Genomic DNA, 12454 nt, shown 5'->3' with positions numbered 1-12454 from the left:
CCTGGTGCTCTGCCCAATGCCAGTGTGAGTCTGGAAGGAGAGTGTAAAGCTCTTGTAATCCTCTGCTGTGTAAGCTCATTAGGACAGGAGGAGGGAAGGCCAGGGGAGTCTTGACACCTTGTGCAGCATGAGGTTAAGCAGAGGGGCAAATTCCCCTCACCCCTGGGGCATTCCTTTCATGCAATTGGGATCACGGGAGAGCACGAGCTGGGGGGGGGGGGTGGAGAACAGCTCCAGGGATGGGCTCTCCAACTCAGTACTCATCTGGGATATTGCCAGAGGGAGCCTGTGAGTCTAGAGAGCAGAAGAGAGTGACAAGGCTGTGGGGGCTATCCATGCAGCTGCACATGGCTGGGGAACTGAAGGGTGTGTATGGGGAGGGGGGGGGGGATTGTGTGTGCCTATACACGTGTGGGATGGAATTGGGTGGGGGGGGTCTGTGAGGGGTGAGTGTTTCTGTGTACATGGGAGAGGTTGTGAGGGGTATTTGCATGCCTGTAAATGAGGGCATTGTGAAGGGGGTGTGGCAGGCGTGTGGGGGAGTCTGTCTATGGGGAGTTGTGGTTGTGTATATGTGTGTGTGAGAGGAGTGTGTGTGTGGCTTATGGGGGTAGGTGTGGATGTGGGGGTGTGAGGCTTGTGCGGGGGGAAGTTGTGAGGGGGCATGGGGACTGTGACATTCTGTACATAAGAAAGGCCGTACCGGGTCAGACCAAAGGTCCATCTAGCCCAGTATCCTGTCTACCGACAGTGGCCAATGCCAGGTGCCCCAGAGGGAGTGAACCTAACAGGCAATGATCAAGTGATCTCTCTCCTGCCATCCATCTCCATCCTCAGACAGAGGCTAGGGACACCATTCCTTACCCGTCCTGGCTAATAGCCATTAATGGACTTAACCACCATGAATTTATCCAGTTCTCTTTTAAATGCTGTTTTAGTCCTAGCCTTCACAACCTTCTCAGGTAAGGAGTTCCACAAGTTGACTGTGCGCTGCATAAAGAACTTCCTTTTATTTGTTTTAAACCTGCTGCCTATTAATTTCATTTGATGACCCCTAGTTCTTGTATTATGGGAATAAGTAAATAATTTTTCCTTATCCACTTTCTCCACATCACTCATGATTTTATATACCTCTATCATATCCCCCCCCCCTTAGTCTCCTCTTTTCCAAGCTGAAGAGTCCTAGCCTCTTTAATCTCTCCTCATATGGGACCCGTTCCAAACCCTTAATCATTTTAGTTGCCCTTTTCTGAACCTTTTCTAGTGCCAGTATATCTTTTTTGAGATGAGGAGACCACATCTGTACGCGGTATTTGAGATGAGGGCGTACCATCGATTTATATAAGGGCAATAATATATTCTCAGTCTTATTCTCTATCCCCTTTTTAATGATTCCTAACATCCTGTTTGCTTTTTTGACCGCCGCTGCACACTGCGTGGACGTTTTCAGAGAACTATCCACGATGACTCCAAGATCTTTTTCCTGACTTGTTGTAGCTAAATTAGCCCCCATCATATTGTATGTATAGTTGGGGTTATTTTTTCCAATGTGCATTACTTTACATTTATTCACATTAAATTTCATTTGCCATTTTGTTGCCCAATCACTTAGTTTTGTAAGATCTTTTTGAAGTTCTTCACAGTCTGCTTCAGTCTTAACTATCTTGAGCAGTTTAGTATCATCTGCAAACTTTGCCACCTCACTGTTTACCCCTTTCTCCAGATCATTTATGAATAAGTTGAATAGGATCGGTCCGAGGACTGACCCTTTGGGAACACCACTAGTTACCCCTCTCCATTCTGAGAATTTACCATTTATTCCTACCCTTTGTTCCCTCTCTTTTAACCAGTTCTCAATCCGTGAAAGGACCTTCCCTTTTATCCCATGGCAGCTTAATTTTCATAAGAGCCTTTGGTGAGGGACCTTGTCAAAGGCTTTCTGGAAATCTAAGTACACTATGTCTACTGGATCCCCCTTGTCCACATGTTTGTTGACCCCTTCAAAGAATTCTAATAGATTAGTAAGACACGATGTCCCTTTACAGAAACCATGTTTACTATTGCTCAACAATTTATGTTTTTCTATGTGTCTGACAATTTTATTCTTAACTATTGTTTCGACTAATTTGCCCGGTACAGACGTTAGACTTACCGGTCTGTAATTGCCGGGATCACCTCTAGAGCCCTTTTTAAATATTGGCGTTACATTAGCTAACTTCCAGTCATTGGGTACAGAAGCCGATTTAAAGGACAGGTTACAAACCTTAGTTAACAGTTCCGCAACTTCACATGAGTTCTTTCAGAACTCTTGGGTGAATGCCATCTGGTCCCGGTGACTTGTTAATGTTAAGTTTATCAATTAATTCCAATACCTCCTCTCGTGACACTTCAATCCGTGACAGTTCCTCAGATTTGTCACCTACAAAAGCCAGCTCAGGTTTGGGAATCTCCCTAACATCCTCAGCCGTGAAGACTGAAGCAAAGAATCCATTTAGTTTCTCCGCAATGACTTTATCGTCTTTAAGCGCTCCTTTTGTATCTCGATCATCAAGGGGCCCCACTGGTTGTTTAGCAGGCTTCCTGCTTCTGATATACTTAAAAAACATTTTGTTATTACCTTTGGAGTTTTTGGCTAGCCGTTCTTCAAACTCCTCTTTGGCTTTTCTTATTACTTTCTTGCACTTAATTTGGCAGCGTTTATGCTCCTTTCTATTTGTCTCACTAGGATTTGACGTCCACTTTTTAAAGGAAGTCTTTTTATCTCTCACTGCTTCTTTTACATGGTTGTTAAGCCACGGTGGCTCTCTTTTAGTTCTTTTACTGTGTTTCTTAATTTGGGGTATACATTGAAGTTGGGCCTCTATTATGGTGTCTTTAAAAAGCGCCCATGCAGCTTGCAGGGATTTCACTTTAGTCACTGTACCTTTTAACTTCTGTTTAACTAACCCCCTCATTTTTGCATAGTTTCCCCTTTTGAAATTAAATGCCACAGTGTTGAGATGTTCTTCCCACCACAGGGATGTTGAACGCTATTGTATTATGGTCACTATTTCCAAGCGGTCCTGCTATAGTTACCTCTTGGACCAGCTCCTGCGCTCCACTCAGGACTAAATCTAGAGTTGCCTCTCCCCTTGTGGGTTCCCATACCAGCTGCTCCATGAAGCACTCATTTAAAGTATCGAGAAATTTTATCTCTGCATTTCATCCTGAAGTGAAATGTTCCCAGTCAATATGGGGATAATTGAAATCCCCCACTATTATTGAGTTCTTAATTTTGATAGCCTCTCTAATCTCCCTTAGCATTTCATCATCACTATCACCGTCCTGGTCAGGTGGTCGATAATAGATCCCTAATGTTATATTCTTATTAGAGCATGAAAGTTCTATCCATAGAGATTCTATGGAACATGCGGATTCGCTTAAGATTTTTACTTCATTTGATTGTACATTTTCTTTCACATATAGTGCCACTCCACCCCCCCACCCCCCCGCATGACCTGTTCTGTCCTTCCGATATATTTTGTACCCCAGAATGATTGTGTCCCATTGATTGCTCTCAGTCCACCAGGTTTCTGTGATGCCTATTATATCAATATCCTCCTTTATCACAAGGCACTCTAGTTCACCCATCTTATTATTTAGACTTCTAGCATTTGTGTACAAGCACTTTAAAAACTTGTCACTGTTTATTTGTCTGCCCTTTTCTGATGTATCAGATTCTTTTTTATGTGAATGTTTATCATCTGATCTGGCCCCTACTTTATCCTCTTCCATCCTCTGCTCCTGACTATAACCTGGAGATTCTCTATCATTAGACTCTCCCCTAAGAGAAGTCTCTGTCCGAGCCACATGCTCCTCTGCAGCAGTCGGCTTTCCCCCATCACCTAGTTTAAAAACTGCTCTACAACCTTTTAATGTTTAGTGCCAGCAGTCTGGTTCCACTTTGGTTTAGGTGGAGCCCATCCTTCCTGGATAGGCTCCCCCCATTCCAGAAGTTTCCCCAGTTCCTAATGAATGTAAACCCCTCCTCTCTACACCATCGTCTCATCCACGCATTGAGACTCTGAAGCTCTGCCTGCCTACCTGGCCCTGCGCATGGAACTAGGAGCATTTCTGAGAATGCCACCATAGAGGTCCTGGATTTCAGTCTCTTCCCTAGCAGCCTAAATTTGGCCTCCAGGACATCTCTCCTACCCTTCCCTATGTCATTGGTACCTACATGTACCATGACCACCGGCTCCTCCCCAGCACTACACATAAGTCTGTCTAGATGCCTCAAGAGATCCGCAACCTTTGCACCAGGCAGGCAAGTCACCATACGGTTCTCCCGGTCATCACAAACCCAGCTATCTACGTTTCTAATGATCGAATCTCCCAATACTAATACCTGCCTTTTCCTAGCAACTGGAGTTCCCTCCCCCGGAGAGGTAACCTCAGTGCGAGAGGCAACCCCAGCACCGTCTGGAAGGAGGGTCCCAACTATGGGAAGGTTTCCCTCTGCTCCCGTTGACTGCTCTGCTTCCCTGGGCCTTTCATCCTCCTCAACAGCGCAGGGGCTGTCTGACCGGAGGCGGGACAATTCTACAGTGTCCCGGAAAGCCTCATCAACATACCTCTCTGCCTCCCTTAGCTCCTCCAGTTCCGCCACCCTGGCCTCCAAAGCCCGTACGCAGTCTCTGAGGGCCAGGAGCTCCTTGCACCGAATGCACACATACGCCACCCGCCCACAGGGCAGGTAATCATACATGCTACACTCAGTGCAATAAACTGGATAGCCCCCACTCTGCAGCTGGGCTTCTGCCTGCATTTTCTCCTAGTTAAGGAAGGGGTTGTTTAAAGCAAGAAGTTTTGAATGTAGTTTGGGCTATAGGTTTTAAGGGGAATAAAGGGTTTAAGATAGAACCGACAAGGGACCCGCGCTCCCTTCCTGCTCCCCTTCCAAACTCCCTTGCGAAACGTTGGGGGAGCATCTTGTAACCCCCCAGGTTCCTCATCTGTATATAATTGTGATATTACATATAAAGCAAGCCTTGTAAGGTATCAGGGGAAAGATTATGATCTGCTGAAGGTCATTTCTCTATCCATATATGCATATCTTTAATACATGCAAAGTTATGAGGATTGTGTTGTATGGTTGTCACTAAAACATGCTAACAAGGAGTCCGGTGGCACCTTAAAGACTAACATTTATTTGGAGTCCATGCATCTGAAGGAGTGAGGTTTTTTACCCACAAAAGCTTATGCCCAAATAAATCTGTTAGTCTTTAAGGTGCCACCGGACTCCTGGTTGTTTTTGTGGATACAGACTAACACGGCTACCCCGATACTAAAACATGCTGTAAGTTGGGGAATCAGCCACATATTCGCTCCCCAGAGGCAACAGCAAGGAGAGTAATCAACGCCCGGGCGGGGTGTGAAACAGCCCATCAACAGCCATTGTCCAGCAAGGGAGCTACAATGCAATGACTCACCTGCATGAGGCCACACCAGGAGGATTGCTGCTCAATCTGGCCTGGAGACTCAGCAATGCCTCCCAGACATGCCTGGACTTGTGTTTTCCAAGCACATGGACTGAGAGTATAAAATGGAACACTGGGGGGCCATGCAAGGCCTTTCTCCTGCCCCCCACCTATGCTGCAAGCAACAAAGACACTGAGGGCACGTCTACACTGGCAAAGTTACAGCACTGCTCAGAGAGCGCTGAAGGGAAACCGCTGTGTTGTGTTCACACTGTCAGCTGCCTGCGCAATAGCGTGTTCACACTTGCGGCACTTGCAGCAGTATTCGGAGAGGTGCACTCTGGGCAGCTATCCCACAAAGCACCTCTTTCTCTTCTGCCGCTAAGACTTGTGGGAAGGTGGATGGGGTCGTGCAACACCCTGGATCCTGTCCCAATGCCCCGTGATGCATTGCTTTGCATCCCAGAAATCCCTGTGCTTTCGTCCGGATTTGGCACCATCTTTCAATGGTTTGTGTACTGCACTCCCTGCTTCTTGGGCTACAGGAATGGATCCCGAACTGCTGACTAGTATGCTGCTCGCTCTGACCAACACAAGTGGCAGTGGAGTTATTCCCTAAACTACAAAGGCAAGAGGAGTGTGACATTGATCTCGCCACACGTACTGGCTATGACATGAGATTGCTTGTGGCATTCACGGAGGTGCTGACCACAGTGGAATGCTGCTTTTGGGCTCAGGAAACAAGCACTGAGTGGTGGAAACACTCTGTCATGCACATCTGGGATGATGAGCAGTGGCTGCAGAATTTCAGATGAGCAAAGCCAAATTCATGAGACTGTGTGATGAGCTCACCCCAGCCCTGCAGCACAAGGACATGAGAATGAGAGCTGCCCTGTCATTGGCGAAGCGTGTAGCGATTGCACTGTGGAAACTGGTTACTCCAGACTGCTACCAATTGGTCACTAACCAGTTCAGAGTGGGAAAGTCGACCGTTGGACTCGTGTTGATGGAAGTGCGCAGGGCCATTAATTGCATTGTGCTCCAAAAGACCGCAACTCTGGGTAATGTGCGTGACCTTGTGGATGGCTTTGCACAAATGGGCTTCCCTAATTGCAGAGGGGGCGATAGATGGCACATGTTACCTGAAATTGGGCCAGCTAGTAAGCTTAGGGAGGACTAATGACCCACCAGAGTTTGACAGAAAGCAGGACGTTTATTATACTGATGGCTAAGCTCAAAAGAAGTGTGTGTGTGTGTGGGGGGGGGGGTCACACTCACATACTCACACTCCCATGTGGGGTCCCATGCGGAGCAGATAAAGCACACGACCAATGTGGTTGCAAGCTGAATCCGAATCCTGTTTATTACAAGGTTTCAGAGTAGCAGCCGTGTTAGTCTGTATCCGCAAAAAGAAGAACAGGAGGACTTGTGGCACCTTAGAGACTAACAAATTTATTAGAGCATAAGCTTTCGTGGACTATAGCCCACTTCTTCGGATGCATATAGAATGGAACATATATTGAGGAGATATATATACACACATACAGAGAGCATAAACAGGTGGGAGTTGTCTTACCACCTCTGAGAGGCCAATTAATTAAGAGAAAAAAAACTTTTGAAGTGATAATCAAGCTAGCCCAGCACAGACAGACAGTTAGATAACAAGTGTGAGAATACTTACAAGGGGAGATAGATTTCAATGTTTGTAATGGCCCAACCATTCCCAGTCCTTATTTAAACCGGAGTTGATTGTGTCTAGTTTGCATATCAATTCTAGCTCAGCAGTTTCTCGTTGGAGTCTGTTTTTGAAGTTTTTCTGTTGTAATATAGCCACCCGCAGGTCTGTCACTGAATGACCAGACAGGTTAAAGTGTTCTCCCACTGGTTTTTGAGTATTTTGATTCCTGATGTCAGATTTGTGTCCATTAATTCTTTTGCGTAGAGACTGTCCGGTTTGGCCAATGTACATGGCAGAGGGGCATTGCTGGCACATGATGGCATATATCACATTGGTAGATGTGCAGGTGAACGAGCCCCTGATGGTATGGCTGATGTGATTAGGTCCTATGATGATGTCACTGGAATAGATATGTGGACAGAGTTGACATCGGGGTTTGTTACAAGGATAGGTTCCTGGGTTAGTGGTTTTGTTCAGTGATGTGTGGCTCGTTCACCTGCACATCTACCAATGTGATATATGCCATCATGTGCCAGCAATGCCCCTCTGCCATGTACATTGGCCAAACCGGACAGTCTCTACGCAAAAGAATTAATGGACACAAATCTGACATCAGGAATCAAAATACTCAAAAACCAGTGGGAGAACACTTTAACCTGTCTGGTCATTCAGTGACAGACCTGCGGGTGGCTATATTACAACAGAAAAACTTCAAAAACAGACTCCAACGAGAAACTGCTGAGCTAGAATTGATATGCAAACTAGACACAATCAACTCCGGTTTAAATAAGGACTGGGAATGGTTGGGCCATTACAAACATTGAAATCTATCTCCCCTTGTAAGTATTCTCACACTTGTTATCTAACTGTCTGTCTGTGCTGGGCTAGCTTGATTATCACTTCAAAAGTTTTTTTTCTCTTAATTAATTGGCCTCTCAGAGGTGGTAAGACAACTCCCACCTGTTTATGCTCTCTGTATGTGTGTATATATATCTCCTCAATATATGTTCCATTCTATATGCATCCGAAGAAGTGGGCTATAGTCCACGAAAGCTTATGCTCTAATAAATTTGTTAGTCTCTAAGGTGCCACAAGTCCTCCTGTTCTTCTGTTTATTACAAGCTTTCTTTTATAGTTTTTCTCAACATTACATAACCCAATTAGGCTATAATCACACATTTACGGATTGGACAAGAAGGAGAATCATGTGTTTATCCCATGTATAGCCCCACACTGATTGGTTCAACCGTTCCTTACATAAGGCCATGATTTATTACCTTGTTTACCTCATCTTATATAATCCCTAGACCACCAGGGGGCCTTACATAAGGCCATGAGCCGTTGCCTGGCAAGTGTCCCATCGTGACCCTTACCTCCTCATGGAACTTTCCATTAGGTTGGTGTAGGGATGATACATCCCCACACTCCCAGGACAAGCATGGCACTGGAGATGTTAGGATCCTAAGTATCCCACAGCACAGCAATGGATGGTACGATAAGGACCGGCTCCAGGGTTTTTGCCACCCCAAGTGGCGGGAACAAAAACAACAAAAAAAGCTGCGATCGCAATTGCGATCGGTGGCACTCTGGCAGCAGCTCCACCGCGCCACTTTCTTCTTCGGTGGGAATTCAGCGGCAGGTGCTTCCCTTCAAGAAGGACGCACTGCCAAATTGCCACCGAACAGCCTGATGTGTTGCCCCTTCCCCTTGGCCACCCCAAGCACCTGCTTGCTGGGCTGGTGCCTGGAGCCGACCCTGGGTGTGATGAAGGTAAGTCTTCCCAAGGCACGATGGAATGCAACGCAGCAAACCACTGGCCAGGTGGTCTGGGCGAAGGGCCTTCACAGGAGCTACAAGCTTGTGGGTGTACTGCTGAGCACATGGCCCCTTCCCCTTTTAAGGACCTGCTCCTCATGGCCTGCGACTAGAGATGACTTGGCTGCGTCTGGTTGGTCACACTCCAGCTCAACCAGTGTCCATGCAGTGTCCATGCATAGGGTGTGTGATCGCTGCCTAATTAGAGTCCCAGACACCTTGTCTACCTGGAAGCTCTTCTGATATTCCAGCTGTTCAACCAGCCCATGCATCCCACAAGCATTCCAGGAGGGAGGGGTGGGGGAAAGCCACTTCACAGGTATTCAAAGAGGGAGAGGAGACAAGGGGGGGGGAGTGTAACAGACCTTTCGAGCATACAGGTTATACAGAGCATACAGATCACTGCTGCTCCTACAACAGCACACACATTCCAATTCTGGCACCAGACCACCTAGCCACCAAGTACATTAATCACAAAGGGTATTTCTCAATGGTTCTTCAGGCGCTTGTGGATCACCGGGGGCTTTTCACAGATATTAACACAGGCTGGTCCGGAAAGGTGCATGACACACACGTCTTTTGGAACACTGGCCTGTTCAAGAAGCTGCAAGCAGAGACTTTCTTCCCGGACCAGAAGATCAATGTAGGGGAAGTCAAAATGCCCATTGTGATCCTGGGAGACCCCGCCTACCCCTTAATGCCGTGGCTTATGAAGCCATACATGGGGCAACTTGACAGCAGCAAGGAGCGGTTAAACAACAGGCTGAGCAAGTGCAGAATGACTGTTGAGTGTGCTTTTGGCCGTTTAAAAGCCCATTGGCGAAGCCTCTATGGGAAGCTGGACCTAGCCAATGACAATATTCCTATGCTTATAGCCGCGCGCTGTACACGCCATAATATTTGTGAAGGGAAGGGTGAAAGCTTCACTCAGGGCCGGACCGCAGAGGCTCAGTGCCTGGAGGCTGAGTTTGAATAGCCAGAGACCAGGGCTATTAGAAGGGTGCAGCGCAGGGCCATAAGGATCAGGGATGCCTTGAGGCAGCAATTTGAAGCTGAAAGCCACTAATATTTGTTGCTATGCTTGGGATTGCAGTGCTTGTAATGCTAGGATGTGATTGGTGCACAAGATGCAATAAAGGGGTTTAACATAATTGTATGTTGCTTTGCAGTGCTCTTTTTGCTTTCAATTAATAGAATAAAGATTGCTTTCATACCAACAATTCTTTTATTAAAAGACAACAACCGAAGGATAGAGTCAAATGAAAAAATACATCAGCAGGGAGGGGAATGGGGGAAGGGAAGGTCCCAGGAGGAGGAGCGGTCCCAGGACCGCTAAAGATTTGTGTATGTCCAGGGATCATACACAACCTTCTCCTTTGGAGTACAATGCAGCAGGTACTGTACTTCAGCAGGGCCAAACTGCAGAGGGATGGATGTTGAGTGCAGTGGGTAGTGGGAGTCCGCAGTGCTGGACTGTGAGGAGGGAGGAGTGGAATGCTGCAGGTAGAGACTGGAGCCAGGAGGTTAATAAGAGTGGGTTGGCAGCATCTGGGGGGCACATGGGGGAGAGTTTTGCAACAGCAGAAGCAGGGGAGGGCAGGCGCAGAGCTGCTCAGTTTGAAGAGCTAGTATCGCCTGGAGCCTGTCTGCTTGGCGCTCCAACTCCCACCTGTTCATGCTCTCTGTATGTTTGTGTGTATATATATATCTCCTCAATATACGTTCCACTCTATATGCATCCGAAGAAGTGGGCAGTAGCCCACGAAAGCTTATGCTCTAATAAATTTGTTAGTCTCTAAGGTGCCACAAGTACTCCTGTTCTTTTTGCGGATACAGACTAACACGGCTGCTACTCTGAAATCAATCAGAAAGTCCTCCTTAATTCTTCTGGGCCGCTTTCTAATTCTGCGCAGCCGTTCTGCTGCTGCTAACAAAGAGGGAGGCTGGGCTCCCAAGGTCATCTCTGTGAAGTTTAAATGCCACATTTTACAGAAGTAGTATTGTTTGCAGCACACACAACAGTGATTCGGTGCTTTAAAACACAGCCAGTCCTCTCACACCTGTCACTAACTGGCTGACCCCAGGCAAGCACACATGAGCCACAAGACCCCCCAAATTGTGACTAGCTGCAGGAGCTGGGTAAATCAGTCTTCACAGGCCCTGCTGTACACTGGGCATGTGGCTCTTGGGGAGAACCAGCACTTGGGGGGGGCTGACAATCATTCCTGTCCCCACACTTTCCACAGGATGTGTTCATTATGGAAGATAGCTCGTTGCTGAGGGTGAGCAGGGAATCACGGGAGGGTTTCCTCCAAGCCTGCGTCTTCCGCCCTGGCCCCATGTGGCTCACCTGTGTGCAGCAATGCCCCCCCCCCCCCCCCCCCAGTGACAGCACAGTGGCGTGGGAAAGATACCGTTAATGGGGCAAGAAACAAAGCAGCTCTGCCAAAGAATTGCAGCAATGGATTGCCCAGTGTCTCCACGAGTTTCCTGGAGATCTGAGGGAGATTCCCGTGAAGTGAGGGAGTCAATCAACAGCCTGTTCCGCTGCTCAGACTAGGCAGGCGGTGGGAGACCAGCCTGCTTCCTGCAACCCTCCTGCCCCTGACAACTCGCTTCAGCAATTCCCAAAATCATAGACTCAGATTTTCAAGGTCAGAAGGGACCATTATGATCATCTAGTTTGACCTCCTGCACAACACAGGCCACAGAATCTCACCCACCCACTCCTGTAACAAACCCCTAACCTATGTCTGAGCTACTGAAGTCCTCAAATCATGGTTTAAAGACTTCAAGGTGCAGAGAATCCTCCAGCAAGTGACCCGTGCCCCATGCTGTAGAGAATGGCAGAGGCCCTGGAGGTTTTTCGCCTATCTGCCCTGGAGGAAAATTCCTTCCCGACCCCAAATATGGCGATCAGCTAAACCCTGAGCATGTGGGCAAGACTCACCAGCCAGACACCCAGGAAAGAATTCTCTGTAGTAACTCAGGCCCAATGGTCTGTGATGGGATGTTAGATGGGGTGGGATCTATTTACCGCTAATAGTCAAAGATCAATTAATTGCCAAAATTAAGCTATCCCATCATAACATCCCCTCCATAAACTAGTTAGTCTTAGTCTTGAAGCCAGACATGTCTTTTGCCCCGACTGCTCCCCTTGGAAGGCTGTTCCAGAACTTCACTCCTTTGATGGTTAGAAACAGATCCACTTACCAGGGGCCTCCTCTCTGGTTTGCACTTCGCCAAGATCCGACTGCTGTGACTGGCTAGACTCCTCCAGGGTAGAAAAGAGCTCCTGACTGCATGCATCTCTGGCCTCCTTGTCATCCTCGGTCTCTGGGTCCCCCTCCACATCCTCGTCCAAGAGTTCCTCCTCCTGACTTGGTCCACTCTCGACTGGCATGTGAGCCAACAAAGTATCCACAGGGGCCTTCTTGTGTCCAGCTCTTTGTACAACCGGCAGCTCGTGGGCACAACACCAGAGTAGTGGTTTGCCTCCCAT

The 12454-nt window shown here is 47.5% G+C and overlaps 1 protein-coding gene across 1 annotated transcript in view; it reads right to left on the bottom strand.

The window, feature by feature from the left end:
* The window catches only part of RPGRIP1 (RPGR interacting protein 1), a 31930-nt gene extending 19476 nt beyond the window's left edge, over positions 1–12454 (bottom strand). The window contains exon 1 of the mRNA XM_065566498.1: positions 12166–12454. Coding sequence (XP_065422570.1) covers positions 12166–12454 — 289 coding nt within the window. The remainder of the gene's footprint in view (positions 1–12165) is intronic.

This window comes from Chrysemys picta, chromosome 13 (genome assembly GCF_011386835.1).
Source record: "Chrysemys picta bellii isolate R12L10 chromosome 13, ASM1138683v2, whole genome shotgun sequence".
In the NCBI taxonomy this organism is placed as follows: domain Eukaryota; kingdom Metazoa; phylum Chordata; order Testudines; family Emydidae; genus Chrysemys; species Chrysemys picta.
Note: the sequence above shows the minus strand (reverse complement) of the source record. Positions and strands in the feature narration are given on the sequence as shown.